This window comes from Piliocolobus tephrosceles, chromosome 7 (genome assembly GCF_002776525.5).
Source record: "Piliocolobus tephrosceles isolate RC106 chromosome 7, ASM277652v3, whole genome shotgun sequence".
Taxonomy (NCBI): Eukaryota; Metazoa; Chordata; class Mammalia; order Primates; family Cercopithecidae; genus Piliocolobus; species Piliocolobus tephrosceles.
The window spans coordinates 79,642,408-79,658,864 of record NC_045440.1 but is presented as its reverse complement, the minus strand read 5'-3'; the positions used below and the strand labels follow the sequence as shown (position 1 = coordinate 79,658,864).

At 33.6% G+C, this 16,457-nt stretch overlaps 1 protein-coding gene across 2 annotated transcripts in view; it reads right to left on the bottom strand.

The window, feature by feature from the left end:
• ZC2HC1A (zinc finger C2HC-type containing 1A) overlaps positions 1 to 16,457 on the bottom strand; it is a 54,227-nt gene that overhangs the window by 21,556 nt on the left and 16,214 nt on the right. For both annotated transcript variants that reach the window (XM_023227745.1, XM_023227746.1), the window contains exons 4-7: positions 11,810 to 11,951; positions 9,524 to 9,672; positions 3,023 to 3,122; positions 2,016 to 2,115 (exon numbers count right to left, since the gene is read on the bottom strand). In XM_023227745.1, the coding sequence (XP_023083513.1) occupies positions 2,016 to 2,115; positions 3,023 to 3,122; positions 9,524 to 9,672; positions 11,810 to 11,951 (491 nt within the window). The remainder of the gene's footprint in view (positions 1 to 2,015; positions 2,116 to 3,022; positions 3,123 to 9,523; positions 9,673 to 11,809; positions 11,952 to 16,457) is intronic.

Genomic DNA, 16,457 nt, shown 5'->3' with positions numbered 1-16,457 from the left:
GACAAATGGGCTCTAATTAAACTAAAGAGTTTTTGCACAGCAAAAGAAACTATCAACAGAGTAAACAGAAAACCTACAGAATGGGAGAAAATTTTTGCAAATTATGCATCCAACAAAGGTCTAATATCCAGCATCTATAATTTAACAAACAAGCTTACAAAGTTAAACAAACTTACCAGAAAAAAGCAAACTTACAAGAAAAAAAGAAACTTACAAGAAAAAAACAAACAATCCCATTTAAAAGTGGACAACGGACATGAACAGACACTTTTCAAAAGAAGACATACATGCAGTCAACAGTCATATGAAAAAAGCTCAACATCACTGATCACTAGAGAAATGCAAATCAGAACCACAATGAGGTATTATCTCACAATAGTCAGAATGGCTGCTGTTAAAAAGACAAAAAATAACAGATGCTGGTGAGGTTGTGGAGAAGGAAGAATGCTTATACATTGTTGATGGGAATGTAAATTACTTCAGCCACTGTGAAAGACAGTGTGACAATTCCTCAAAGACCTAAAGACAGAACTACCATTTGCCCCAGCAATCCCATTACTGAGTATATACCCAAAGGAACATATATAATTCTATTATAAAGACACACACATATGTTCACTGCAGCACTATTCATAATACTGAAGACAGGGAATTAACCTAAATGTCCATCAATGATATACTGGATAAAGAAAATGTGGTACATAAACACCATGGAATACTATGCAGCCATAAAAAGGAATTAGATCATGTCCTTTGAAGGGACACGAATGGAGCTGGAGGCCATTTTCCTTAGGAAACTAACACAGGAACAGAAAACCAAATACTGCATGTTCTCACTTATAAGTGGAAGCTAAATTATGAGACTACACGGACACATAGAGGGGAAAAACATACTGGAGCCTTTTGGAGGGTGGAGGGTAAGAGGAGAGAGAGGATCAGGAAAAATAACTGATGGGTACTAGGCTTAATACCTGGATGATGAAATAATCCATACAACAAACCCCTATGACACAAGTTTACCTATGTAACAAACCTGCACTTGTATCCCTGAAATTAAAAGTTAAAATTAAAAAAAGAAAATAATGTGTGCTGCATTTCATTAATCAACTGTACCAGTATATGTAAAGATATAGACATACACCTTCATTCTAATGGTCCAGTAGCAATCCCTTAATGTTCTGATATATCAAAATACAAAATAGGTAAATTTCTAAAAATATATGGCCTTATATTAATATCTCCACTGTTATAATTTTTCCCATTACTATTGAAAGTTTATATACTTCATTAAAAGCCATGTAAATATAACTGTAGAAAAATATAAAAAAGTATTAAATTAAGAGAATCACCCCACTGTTTCTATCATACTATACATGGAGTTTAGTAGCTAACACTTTTCTCTTAACAGAATCACCTTATTAAAATGTATATACATACTATAGTTGCAAAATGTCCCTTTATAGATTTTCATAATTTACTATTCAAACAAAGCTAGACATTTTGGTGATTTATTTTTAACATTATAATAAAAACGTGAAAAGAGTCTAATGTTTACAGTCAAAGAGATCCCAATTTATGTATTGCTTCTAACTTTAACAGCTATGTGGCTTTGAGCAAACTGAGCTTCTCTGATCTTATCTCTTGATTATGAAGTGGTTTTAACAAAAATATATGCAAAATGTCTAGTACAGTGCCTGATACATAGTGCTTAGTAAATTATAGTTAGTATAAAAATCTTCAATATTTCAATTTATTTCCTTAGACTAAATTCCCAGAAGTAAAATTATTCAATTTAAGTTATGATTTCTAAGGCTTTTGATACCAGATTATTTTCTAAAATGGTTATATAAATTTAGCTACTCAACAGCAGTGAGTGTGCTCCTGACCAGAAAAATGTTAAAAGACAAATGAACTTAGGAAATGAAGATTAATGAAAAAGCAATTATCAAAACATAATAAAACTTTAGTATCATTTAATTATATACCACTAATAATTATATCCAATGTAGACTTACCCTGCATGAGGGGCTGCTATCCCTTTATGAGAGGGAGATAAGGTCTGAAGTTTGTTTCCCAAAGAGCTGCTACTTGAAGACACTTTGCCTGAAGGCACACCTTATAATAAAAAAGCATTATTTTTAACAATACTCTAAAAAAAAAGTTACATAAAACAGAGCATCTAACAAAGAAAACAATGATTTCGTAATAATCTCTGTAACTATAAATCAAGTTTTCACTGAAGACATTTTTTAAATGGCATTTCCAGGGGACAACATATAGCATCCTTCATTTCTAATTTCTAAATTTCTTTTCTTATAATTTATATATAAATAAAGGTACATATCAGTGGTCCATATCTTCTTCTAAGTATTTGTCTATTAAGAACAATTGCCAAGTTCAGAAAGCTATGAAGAGCTAGTGTAAAATGAGAGGAAAATTCTGGATCAAAGAATCAAGAAAGTACTGGGCTGACTATTCTAAACAGATGATACATCAATAACAATATCTGGGGCAAACATTTAAGCTGAAAAAACAACAAAATAAATGGCCAGGCACCGTGGTGGCTCATGCCAGTAATCTCAGCACTTTGGGAAGCTGAGGTTGGGGGATCACAAGTTCAGGAGATTGAGACTATCCTGGCTAACTTGGTGAAACCCCATCTCTATTAAAAATACAAAAAATTAGGTGGGCATGGTGGCACCCGCCTATAGTCCTAGTTACTCAGGAGGCTAAGGCAGGAGAATCACTCGAACCTGGGAGGCAGAGGTTGCAGTGAGCCGACATTGCACCCTGCACTCCAGCCTGGGCGACAGAGCAACACTCCGTCTCAAAAAAAAAAAAAAAAAAGTTAAAAGTAGAAACTACTCAAAGTTATTTTATTTTCAGAAATAATTACTTATCCTCTACATCTCTTCTTAATTATAAATCTATCTTAATACTCCAGAATAGACCACTATCTTTATTTCCTGCTCTGCCAACATGGTTTTAAAAACAAATCAAGTTGCTTTACGGCTATCATTACCTACAACAGTTTTGCCAGTGCCACTCGGCTGCGGTAATCGTGAAGATCCTGATGATGCAGTTCCAGGAGAATTTGACTTTTTAAGTGTGGGTGGCTTATACTAAAATAATGAAAAAAAATTTTTTAATCAACATCACTTTTTGATTATGGATTGTAAACTAGTGGTTCAAAACTTAACATTCTTTGGGTTTAGGATTTCGGTCTTATAAGATGACAAGAGTTATGGAGATGAATGGTGATGATGGTTGCACATCATTAATGTATTGATACACTTGTAAGTATATACTGAATTGTACTCTCAAAAATGATTAAGATGGTAAAGTTTCTGCTACATGTATTATACCACAGTAAAAAAAAAAAAAAATGGAAAGAAATAGCTCACTTTCCCTTAAATGAACAGTCTTTTTATTAGCTACTGAATTATACAAATTGAGGAAGTATAGATTAAAATATGTCACCTCGAAAGTTTTCTAAAATAGACTCCCTCTCAGATGTTCCACTGCTAAAACAAACTAACAGCAACTTTTCCAGTTCACAGGAAAAAGAAAAAAGGTCTAATGGAAAATACTTCCTCAAAGTTAAGATTGTAATCACCAAACAAACATTAGTAGAAAAACTTACAAACAGCTGGTGATGCTCACTTGGTGGTGCAGCTTTAAAGGTTAAGATTTTTACATGTTCCTGGATGTGGTTTTATATTCCATATATATAATTCAGCCATATTTCCTACTGATAAAAATCATAAGATGACCTATTACCTGAGCAAGTTTTACAACAGCTGCCTTATGGATTTCCCCGATATGAAGAGAAAGAGCTAATTCTGGCTTCACACTCCTCACCAGACCACCTTAAATTAATGGAGTATGGATTGACATAAGTCAAGATATTTCTGCTTATCTTGGATTTTTATATTTCTCTACCTGTCTAAAGAGGTATCTTTATTAATTTTATTTTATTTTCTCTTTTTGAGCCAAATTTTGCTCAGTTACCTGACTATAAAAGTATTTTACTGATCACCTGCTTCAATAGCAAGAAATGAACTTGCCCAGGGTTATGCCCCAACTTCACAACAGAGCAGGAATTTACACTCATGCTGGTTCTAGCCCAATGCTTCAACCATAAGGTGAAAATCATACTTGCATATGTGCTTGGAATTTAGCCCAATATGGTTCAAGATTTCATGTGAAAAACTGGTTTTAAACATCACTTTCAAAAATAAAATCATATTTTATAACCAATAATCAACATAAAATTTAAGATGCACTACTACCAAAAACAGCTAGCTAAAATCAATTTTGAAGTCAAACATTATATCCTTCTAACTCTGCATGTGAATTTTTAAAAAGTTAAATCTTGATAAAGGATCACACAAAAAAAGTAGCATGTACATTTTGCACTATTATGCCAGCATCTGAAAAATAGAAAACCGAAACTTTCAGTAAATGTCTTTCAAATTAACAAATGTCTATGAGACTTTGGGAGATGAACCATATAATGATACTGATTTTTTAAAATCTTAGAGGTGCTTCTGGTTTAAAAGGGCTTCTGGGCCACTATATAAATAGGGAGAGAGAAAGACACATTAGAAAAAAACTTAAAATTATAGCAATAGGGAAAAAAAAAATCTAACAAAGATTCGTCAAACTATGAGAGGTATGTCTATAAAAACAGAGTTTATAAAATCAGATTAGGAAACACTCAAATTGTGCAAATAATCAAAAAAGAGCAAAATGATTAGCATAAAGAAAGTGTGCTGATGTGGCCTATTACATATTGAGAGGTCAAGTCTTAAGGCAGGACACAGGCAGAAAGGTTTCTGGTAGCATTACATAATGGAGACTAAAGATGTTTATCTTTATAATAGAAATTATTAACAACTTAATGGCTTACAAATACTTAGGCAGAACATGTCTCCAAAAAATGTTTTGCTTTTCCCCTCTCTATATAAGACTTCCCACTATTTTACTAAATTTTATTGTTGAGTTTTCTGAGATATTCAGAAGCTAGAACAACCTTACCTATAACCTATAATATTTCCCATTACTTTCCACAAGAACTAGTCAGGTTAGTTTCCTTTCCGAATACCACTTGTATAAAACATTATTCACCTCTCCCTCGGTATCTTGCTGTTTCCCTGACCTAGATAATCTGACTCCTTCCTTTCTGAGCTATATTCTGTCTATTCTACAACATCAAGCTGAAAGTCTACTGGTACATAAAGACTTTCAGAATGACTCTATCAATCAACAGTTTTGTGTGCTATTATGAAGACTTTCAGAATGACTCTATCAACCAATAATTTTATATAAATCCATTTTAATGATGAGGAGAATGAAATCATTTTATACAATTATATTCAACATATTTCTTTCATTCATTATTATTTGGTAATTATTATTTTGTGTTTTTATGCTGCTCACAAATCTCATACATTTCCTTCCAAAAATATTTATACAAAGACTAATGACTAATGAAATTGGAAAAAGTCTAAAGAACTTGCAGGACATCCATTTCTGACAAAATGGTAGAATTTACTATTTAGACCAACCTTTCAACTAACAACTAAAAATGCTCAGGAAAGAATCAGAAATCAATGTAAAAGCACTGAATGTCAAATGAGAGGAAAAGAAGAAATTTCCAGGCCAAAGCATATGGGATTGTAATAACGACCTGAACATCACATGGATTTGCTGTATAAATTTGCATTATTAGGCTGGTCAAGCAAACTAAGTCAATAATTTAATTTCAAATGTTTCCAGACTGATAACACTCATAGATACCTAAAAGGAATAAGCACACATCTTCTCTGGAAGAAGGCATGAACGATAATTACGAATAATTTTTTACTTGTAACAAGTAGTAAAGGTCAATAATAATCAGGGAAATAAGGATATAAAGAACCTGAATGAGAAAAAAAAAAAACAAGGAACATACCCATACAGGTCACCCTGATACTGCTATTGATTATCAGACACACGTTACAACAATTATGAGTACTACATTTAAAGAAATAGGAGACAACTATGAATATACTAATAGAAAATTACAAACTATAAAAAAACAGGAAATTAGAAAAATAGCCAGCCAACTGCAAGAAATTAAAAACACAATAACAAATTACAAGCTCAATGTTGGAGGAGTGAAGTGGCTATATAACCATCCTACAGATAGCAATTACAACAAAACAGATGACTGGAAACCACTGGAAAACCTACACTGTACACCCTGGATTTAACCACCTACACTTCAAACTCCTTACTGCTCCCCGCCTAAAAAAGGAAAGAAAGTAAAAACACTTTGCAAACAAATAAAACAGAAATTGATATATATTGCCTACCATGTCATGTCTAGTTTTCAACCAAACATTACTAGCAAAGAAGCAGACAACGTGATCCATATTTAGCAAAAATGTCAAGTCAACAGAAACTAACTGCAAATGAACACAGGTGGCAGATTTAGTAGTTAGGGATCAAATAATAATAATAATAAATAAGACTGAACTATAGGGATTGGAATTGGAGAAATTAAGCCAGGCACAGGCATATGAATACCACATGTCCTCATTTACATGTAGAATCTAAAACAATGGAACTCTAAGCAGCAGAGAACTGAATGGTAGTTACCAGAGGCTAGAATGAGGGGGAAAGGGGGGAAAGAACAAGGAGAAGATGATGGTCAAAGGCGTAAGTTTTTGTTGTGGTCTTTATTTTGAGATATACTGCATAGCATGGTGAATACAGTAAATGATAACGTATCATACCTTTCAAAATTGCAAAGAGAAAACATTTTCAAATGTTCTTACCACAAAAAATGGTAAGTACTTGAGGTGACAGTATGTTAATTAGCTTGATTTCATCATTCCACATTGTATTCATGAATCATAACATCACTTTGTACCCCATAAATATATACAACTATAATCTGCAAATTTATAATTTCAATAAATATATATAATAAGGCAGTAAGTATAACAATACAAATCAAGAGTACTGACAGGCTTATAATGTCTAGAGTTACATATATGAAACAATAGCACTAACCGGTCAGAGATAAATAAAAATATCCATAGATATGGGTAAGTCAAAGATGCATTTTTTATTCCTAGAGCAATCACTTTTAAAAACTGCAAAGAGTTATAGCTAGAAAGCCAATAAAGAAAATGAAATCTTATGAATACAAAAGGGAAAATAAATGATGAATTTTTTAAAAAATTACAAAAAGAGAAAACAGATGACAGGCCTAAACATAACCAAATCAATAATTGCATCAAATGTAAATGACAGGCAATTTGACCAACCAGATGAAGTTAGTAGATTTGATTTTAAAAAAAGAAATACAAAAACCATTTATAGCAAGGCAAAAACACATACATAAGTTAAGGAACAGAGAGAAAAGAAGTGAGCATAATTATGCTAAAATGGCTATATTCTTATCACATGAAACATACTGCAACACAACGAATATTGCCACAGACAAAAAGGAACACTTCATAATGATAAAAGGGTCAATAAATGGGGAAGACATAACAATTTATAAGTGCATATGCAAACAATAAGAGAAATTCAGAATTTTGAATCAAAAGCAGGCAAAACTAAAGAGAAATGTAGAAAAGTCATAATTTTAACATATTTCCCTCAGTAATTGATGGAACATCATACACAATGGTGAGAAACAATGCTTTTCACCTAAGAACAGAAAAACAAGGCAAGGAGGTCCACTCTCATTACCTCTCTTAAACATTTGTCTAGTCCATGTAGTAAATCACAAAAAAGAAATAAAAGCCAAAAGGTTGGAGGGAAGAAAATAAAACTGTCCTTATTTACAGGTGATATGACTGTATACATAGAAAAGTCCTAAGAAATCTACAAGAAGACTATTATTAGTAAATGAATTTAGCAAAATAGCAGGATATAAGATTAATATACAAAAATCCAGTTTTTCTAAACAACTAAAAATGAAATAAAATAAAATTCCATTTACAAGATCATCCATATACATGACATATTTGGAAAAATCTAACAAAATATGTGTATGACCTATATAATATAAACTACAAAACACTGCTAAAATAAAACCTAAATGATCAGAAAATATAACAGGTTCATGAACTGAACAATTCAATACTGTTAAAATGTCAATTCTCCTCAAATTCATTTATGAATTTAATATAATCTCAGTCAAATGCTAGAAGTCATTTTTTGTAGATGTTGACTAGTCAATTATAAAATGTATATATAAGCATAAATCAAGAATAGCCAAAGATAATTTTTTTTTTTTTTTTTTTTTTTTTGAGACAAGAGTCTTGCTCTGTCGTCCAGGCTGGAGTGCAGTGGTGCGATCTAGGCTCATGGCAAGCTCATCCTCCTGGGTTTACACCATTCTCCCGCCTCAGCCTCCCTCAGCTGGGACTACAGGTGCCCGCCACCATGCCCGGCTAATTTTTTTGTATTTTTATAAGAGACGGGGCTTCACCATGTTAGCCAGGATGGTCTTGATCTCCTGACATCGTGATCTGCCCACCTCGGCCTCCCAAAGTGCTGGGATTACAGGTGTGAGCCACTGCACCTGGCTTGCCAAAGAAAACTTTAAAAGGAATTCAAGTAGGAAAATTTAGACGACTTGATTTTAAGACTTACTAAGATTCACTATTCAGTATACTGAGAATGCGATATTGACTAAAGGACAGGGATATAAATCAATGGAACCGAACAGCATGTCCTGAAATACACCCATACATTTATATTCAACTGATTTCCAACTAAGCTGTCTCAGTAATTCATCAGGGAAAGAAAAGTCCTTTAAACAAATTGTGCTAAAACAACAGAATATCCACTTAGAAAACAAAAGGAAAATCTGCCCCTTACTTCACACTATACACAAATACTAGCCTAAAGTGATTTATAGATGTAAGAGCTAAAAACATAAAACTTATAGAAGACATGGGAGAAAAATCTTTGCAACCCTAGTATAGGCAAAGATTTCTTTGATACAACATAAGGAGCATAAATCGTAAAGAATTAATAAATTGGACTTAACCACATTTTAAAATTTTTGCTCTTCAAAAGACATCCTTAAGAAAATGAAAAGCCATGTCACAGGATGGGAGAAAATATTCTTAATACACATCTGAGAAAGGACCAAGAATATATAACAAGCTCTTTCATTCAATCTAAAAACATGTATATATATATATAGTTTTTTAATATATTATGTATGTATATATACAAAACGTGCTAAGACAATAGAATATCCACACAGAAAAAAAGGAACAGTTGCCCTTTACTTCACACTATACACAATTAGCTTGAAATGATTTACAGATAAAAGAGCTAAAAGTATACAACTGTTATATAAAACTATATACATAAATATATATATATATATATATAAAAGCAGGTGAAAAAAATATAGTCTAATGTCATAAAAAGCATAAACAATAATCTATGAAAGTCAATGAGCTATTTTCTCATTTATAGCAATTATTAAAACTGAACTTATCACCTGTGTCCGAGAAGTTGGTTTTCCTTTGGTATCTGTAGAAAATTTGCCTTTATTACTAATACGTGCTGCCTGTTCTTTACAGAAATTTATATGTCTATCAGCTGCATTTTCATTGAATCTCCTCTGACAATATGGACATTGAATATAATCTATAAGAGATAAAAACAGAAACAGATTAATAGCATAGTACTTGAAACGGACATTAAAAAAATCTTAAGTTTCTATGCAGAGTCATTCAAAAAATATAAGTAATAACGTCTGATAAGAAAAAACTCCCATATCCTTACAACTACCCAGTTTGACTTATCTAAACTCAGTAAAGACTTAAAAAAAAAGTCTGCTGGTACATGAATTCCAATTTTCTCCTAGCTTTGAATCAAATGTGTGAAGGAAAAAGAACAAAAGATAAATCCTTAGTACAAAAGGGTAAGCAGAGGAAAAACATTATTTCTTTTTTGCCTTTATGTTTTCATTTATAATGGATATATATTTTATACAGCAGACTAGTTAGGAAGTAATAATATGTGACATTAAAATATATTTTAAAATATAGGCTCATCTATTAAAATTTTTTATTTTATCTAATGGAAAACTGTCAAGAAATAGTTTACTTATCTTTAAAGTGCTATTTTCTCTTAGAAGTCTTAACAGATGGAAGAAGTGATTAAAATATATCTCACTGACATAATTCAAATTTAAGAAACAGCAAATGTTTCCAAGATAAAATATCTTCCCAAAATGTAAAACATACTGTAAATTAAACTTCTTTTGAAATTATTCCAGAATCATATTTTGTAGCATTGTAAAATAACTAAATGAGACACTGGGAATAAATGTAAAAATTCAGAAGTGTCAAAAAAGAATCTTAACAGGTTTACAATTTATTTTAACAGGTTTACTTTTTGATAGGGAGTTTGCCCTTTACAATTTATATTCATCTGCAGCTCAAGAATTTGTCCTGCTTACTACTGGAGTAGGTCTTAAACCTCTCATAACAAAGAAATAAGCGGTTTTTGTCAGGCCCAAAAGATTAAAAAAACTTCTAAAGCCCAAATGATCCCGAAGAGCTGGTACCCTCTCACTCTCTTATATTAGACACAAGAAATGTGGCTACGTAGAGTAAGACACAATATCTAAATATCCTCAAAGCAGAGAGAAAACTCAAGTTCATGAAGAAAATAAAGGTAGTATTAAAAGAGACCCAGGATCAGTTGAAGCATATCAAAAAACATTCATTCATATAAGTTAATTATTAATACTCTAGAACATGGTTTCACAAAGTATGGCCCATGGGCCAAATCTAGCCTGCCTGTAGCCTGTCTTTGTAAATGAAGTTTTACAGAAACACAGCCATGCTCATTCATTTATATATTTGTCTATAGCTTATTTGTTGCAACAGAAACCTTATGGCATATAAAATCTACAATATTTATTATATCTGTAAATATACTATATCTCTCTTCTATAATAAAATGTCAAAAACGATCATATCTAGATTTGCTAAAGAACTTTCTCTTTGTTAGAAAATAAATCCCACTCTAGAGTACTAACATAATATTAATGTGGCTATCCTGTTACATTAACAACCTCTTTAGGCTGCTCTAATAACAAATGTCAAAGTGTCACCTTTGTCACTTTAAATCTTTCGGTATCTCAGCATCTCAAAGCCGAAGCGTTAAGGAGGCCAATGCCTTATCCATTAGGCCACTGGGGGCTCTGGTATCTCAGTATCTCATACAGGGTTGCAAAAATCTTGCTTTGCTTTTAGTAACAATGAATCAAGCAACTTTTACGTGCTCAATGAAAAAAAATTAACAATATACAAATTTAAGGCATAAATGTAGTTGAGCCACATGAATTACACATTTTAGGAAAGTTATGATTTTTTTTTTTTATCAATCCCAGATGAGAAGATACCAAGGAACCAGGCAACAAAATTATGACTCCTACTGAATGACTACATTTCAATCCGCAGTGAGCATGGTTAAAATATTTGCTGTAATACTCACATTTAATAGTTACCATAATAATTTTTAAATGATATTATAATGCCTTATGCTTAAATAAAAGTATTAAAATAAAAATATAATACACTTCCGTGTTCCAAATTAATGTCTTTATAAGCCTACATGACTAGATTACCACCAGTTTTACACCAAATCATTTAAAGATTATGCTTCATAAAACTCCATGATTATACGTTAAGCTTAACAAGTTAAAATTTACAAAAACTCTATCATTATTTTCTTCCCACATGAACATTTCTGTCAACAATATTCCATATACCAGGATCATAAGAAGGTGGAGGAGGAGGAGGAAGTTTGCCACCCTCTTTGAGGGCCTGATCAAGGCCTTTAGCTGCTCTTATGGTAGCAATGAATTCTTCATGTTTTCTTCTCCAATTAGATGGTTTCTTTGGTGGTTCTGGCTATAAATAAATAAATAACATAAACAGTATCTTTTTAGTATATTGAAATAAAATATCAGATAATGCCATATCATTTTAAATGTTCTCTTATCAGGAGTCCTTAAATGATATCCTTCTCAAATTTATAATTTTAAAGAGAAAATTTATGCAACTACATTGCAATTTTATATTCAATTTCTTAATGCAGTTCTCATTGTAAAAGACACTGCTAAAATGCCTTCTGTAGGTGCTACATCCATTTACCCTGCTACTAAGACTGTTGCTGTGGTTGAATGTTCCCTCCAAAACTCATGTTAAAATGTAATTAATATTATAACAGTATTACAAGGTGGGGACATCAGAAAGGTGATTAAGTCATTATGGTTCCACCCTCATGATGGATTAATGCCATTATCCCAGTAGCAGATTAGTTATTGAAGGAGTGGGTTCCTGATAAAAGAGTGAGTTTGGCCCCCACTTTCTCTGTTTCACATGCACACCTGCCCTTACATCATGGGATTATGCAGCAAGAAGGCCCTTGCCAGATGCCAGCACTATACTCCTGGACTTCCCAACCTCCAGAACTGTGAGAGATACATTTATTTTCTTTACAAATTACCCTGTTTGTGGTATTCTATTATAGCAGCAGAAACGAGACTAAGACAGTGCATTTCCCTGTTTTCCCACAGATCTTCTAACAGAGTATATTATCTATCATTTGTGTTTTGAACCAATTAGAAACATGAAAAATAATCCTCACTTTCAGTATTTAATTGGATTTTCTCTTATAATGATTGAGACTGGGTACCTTTTTAAATTGTTAAGAATCATTTAATGTATTGCCTTTACTGTGGACTATTTCTATTCCTCATCAACTTACTCATTGAGTTATTGGCCTTTAATGTAATAATGTCAAGTAATTTTTTATAGGAAACTATTCCCTCCCTCCCACCAACAATCTGTCTTTTGACCTTGTCTATGGATCATTTTTTACTATGCATACTTATTTTTTTATTACAGTTTAATTTACTAATCTTTTATGGCCTCTGGATCTGCATTAGCCAGGTGCAACCTCACACCAAGAAAAAATAAAATTTTCCCATGTTTACTTCTACAATTTTCAGTATCAATTAAAATTTCTTAAATCTTTTATTCATGTGGAATTTATCCTGCTGTGTGTGGAGTGTCAAATTGAATCAAATTTTGCTTTTTTTTTTTTTTACATGGCTATGAACTTTTCCTGTCCTTTAGTGGCTCTCCCCCTCCCTACTTCCCCCCACCAACAGAATTGAAATAACACCTATATAATACACTAAATTCCTTTCTGAATTTGGGTCTATTTCTGAACTTTCTCTTCTATTTTTGAACTTGTGAAAATAGCACAAGTATTTTCAATATTAAGATAATATATTTTAATATCTGATAGGGTAATATTTTATTAAGCTTTTTAAATTTTTCCTAGTTATTCATGTATATAAATTTTTCCATGTAAACTTTTGAATCAACTTGTCTAATTTTTAAAAATTAAGAATCACATTTATAAACAAGTTGAGAAACTTAAAATCTTTATTAGGTTGAACCTACCGATACAAGAATATGGGATATATTTCCATTTGAAAAACAGTTCATTTTTATCTTTCAGTAGTATTTTTTTTCTTTGTGGAAGTCTTGTATTTTTATTACAAAGTTTACTCCTAAGTATTTCATACTTTGTGTTGTTCTTTTGCAGAGGGTCCTTTCCTCATTGTTATGTCTCAAGAGCCTGTTTGGTGAGTATATGAAGCTTAGTAATTTTTGCATAGTAACCTGCCACATTACTTCCCTTTACTCCTATTGTTTGTAGTAATTTCTCACTTAATTCTCTTGGGTTTTCCAGGTATATCATATCTTCTAATAATGATGGTTTTACCTAGTCTTTTCAAATATCTATTGATATAGTTTGGCTGTGTCCCCACTCGAATCTCATCTTGAATTGTAGCTCCCATAATCCCCATGTGTTATGGGGGGTACTCGGTGGGAGGTAATTAAATCACGGGGGCAGGTTTGCCCTGTGCCGTTCTCATGACAGTGAATAAGTCTCATGAGATCTGATGGTTTTACAAAGGGCAGATCCCCTGCACACACGCTCTTGCCTGCCATCATGTAAGATGTGCCTTTGATCCTCCTTCACCTTCCACCATGATTGTGAGACCTCCCCAGACATGTGAAACTGTGAGTCCATTAAATCTTTTTCTTTATAAATTGCCCAGTCTTAGGCATTTCTTCATAGCAGTACGAAAATAGATGAATACAGTAAGTTGGTACTGGTGGAGTGGGGTACTGCTATTAAGATAACCCAAAATGTGTAAGCAACTTTGGAACTGGGTAACAAGCAGAGGCTGAAACAGTTTGGAGGGATCAGAAGAAGACAGAAAAATGTGGGAAAGTCTGGAACTTCCTAGAAACTTGTTGAATGGATCTGACCAAAATGCTAATAGTGATATGGACAACAAAGTCCAGGCTAAGGTGATCTCAGATGGAGATGAAGAATTTGTTGGGAAATGGAGTAAAGGTGACTCCTGTTATGCTTTAGCAAAGAGACTGGCAGCATTTTGCTCTTGCCATAGAGATCTGTGGCTTTAAAATTGGGAAAGATGATTTAGGGTTTCTGGTGGGAGAAATTTCTGGGGAGCAAAGCATTCAAGAGGAAACAGAACATACAAGTTTGGAAAATTTACAGCCTAACAATGTAATAGAAAAGAAATCCATTTTCTGGGGAGAGATTCATGCCTGCTGCAGAAATTTGTATAAGTAATAAGGAATGGAATATTAATCACCAAGACAAAGGGGAAAATGTCTCCAGGGCACATCAGAGACCTTCATGGCAGCCCCTCCCATCACAGGTTCAGAGGCCTAGAAGGGAAAAATTGTTTCCTAGGCCAGGTCAAGGGTCCCCCTACTGTGTGCAGCCGAGGGACTTGGTGCCCTGTGTCCCAGTTGCTTCAAGCATGGCTAAAAGGGGCAAAGGCACAAGTTGAGCCATGGCTTCCAGAGGTGCAAGCCACAAGCTTTGGCAGCTTTCACATGGTGTTGAGCCTGCAGGTGCATAGAAATCAAGAGTTGAGGTTTGGGAACCTCTGCCTAGATTTCAGAGAATATATGGAAACACCTGGATGTCCAGGAAGAAGTTTGCTCCCAGGGCGGGGCTCTCATGGAGAACCTCTGCTAGGGCACTGCAGAAGGGAAATATGAGATTGGAGTCCCTGCCCAAGGCCATGGGAGCCCACCTTTAGAACCAGCATGACCTGGATGTGAGACACAGAGTCAAAGTTTCAGAGCTTTAAGGTTTAATGACCGCCCTAATGGATTTCAGACTTGCATGGAGCCTGTGGCCTCTTTGTTTTGGCCAGTTTAGATTTAGAATGGGTATATTTACCCAATGCCTGTATCCCTGTTGTATCTAGGAAGTAACTAACTTGTTTTTGGTTTTAGAGACTCACAGGCAGAAGAAACTTGCCTTGTCTCAGATGAGACTTTGAATTGTGGACTTTAGACTTAATGCTGAAATGAGTTAAGACTTTGGGGGACTGCTGGGAAGGCATGATTGGTTTTGAAATGTAAGGACGTGAAATTTGGGAGTGGTCAGAGACGGAATTATATGGTTTGGCGGTGTCCCCATACAAATCTCATCTTGAATTGTAGTTCTCATAATCCCCCACAGGTTGTGGGAGGAACCCGTTAGGAAGTAATTGAATCATGGGGGCAGGTTTTTCCTGTGTTGTGCTCGTGATAGTGAATAATTCTTGCAAGATCTGATGGTTTTATTAAAAAGGGAAGTTTCCCTGCAAACGTGATCTTGTCTGCTGCCATGGAAGATGTGACTGTTCCTTCTTCACCTTCCACCATGATGTAAGGCCTCCCCAGCCACATAGAACTGTGAGTCCATTAAACCTTTTTCTTTATAAAGTACTCAGTCTCCAGTATTGCTTAATAGCAGTAGGAAAATGGACTAATACATCTATGCGTCTAATTTCTTCTTCTTATCTAACTGTATCGGCTGGCACTTACTGTATTGGTTACAGTTTAACCTTCTCCTTGATTTTAATGGGAACTGCTTCTAGCGTCCTCCACTAAACATGATGCTGGCTCATATGCTACAGAGATTTATTTTGTAATATTATTGAGATACCCAACTATTCCTATTATGTCTATATTTTTAAAATCAAGATTTACATGTTGAATCCACAAAGTCAAAAGATGGTACTTTAAAAGATGGCTGTGTATGACGGCTCATGCCTGTAATCCCAACATTTTGTGAGGTGAAAGTGGGAGAAATCACCTGAGGCCAGGAGTTCAACACCAGCCTGGTCAACACAGTAAGATCCCTGTCTCAAAAAAAATAAATAAATAAATAAAATAAAAGAAAGAAACAAATAGGAAAAAAGATAACTCAAATTATTAAGGAATGAAAAATAATACACAAATATGAGAAAGACAAGAAGATATTATAAAGAAACTGTATGCCAATAAATTTGGTAATTACGACAA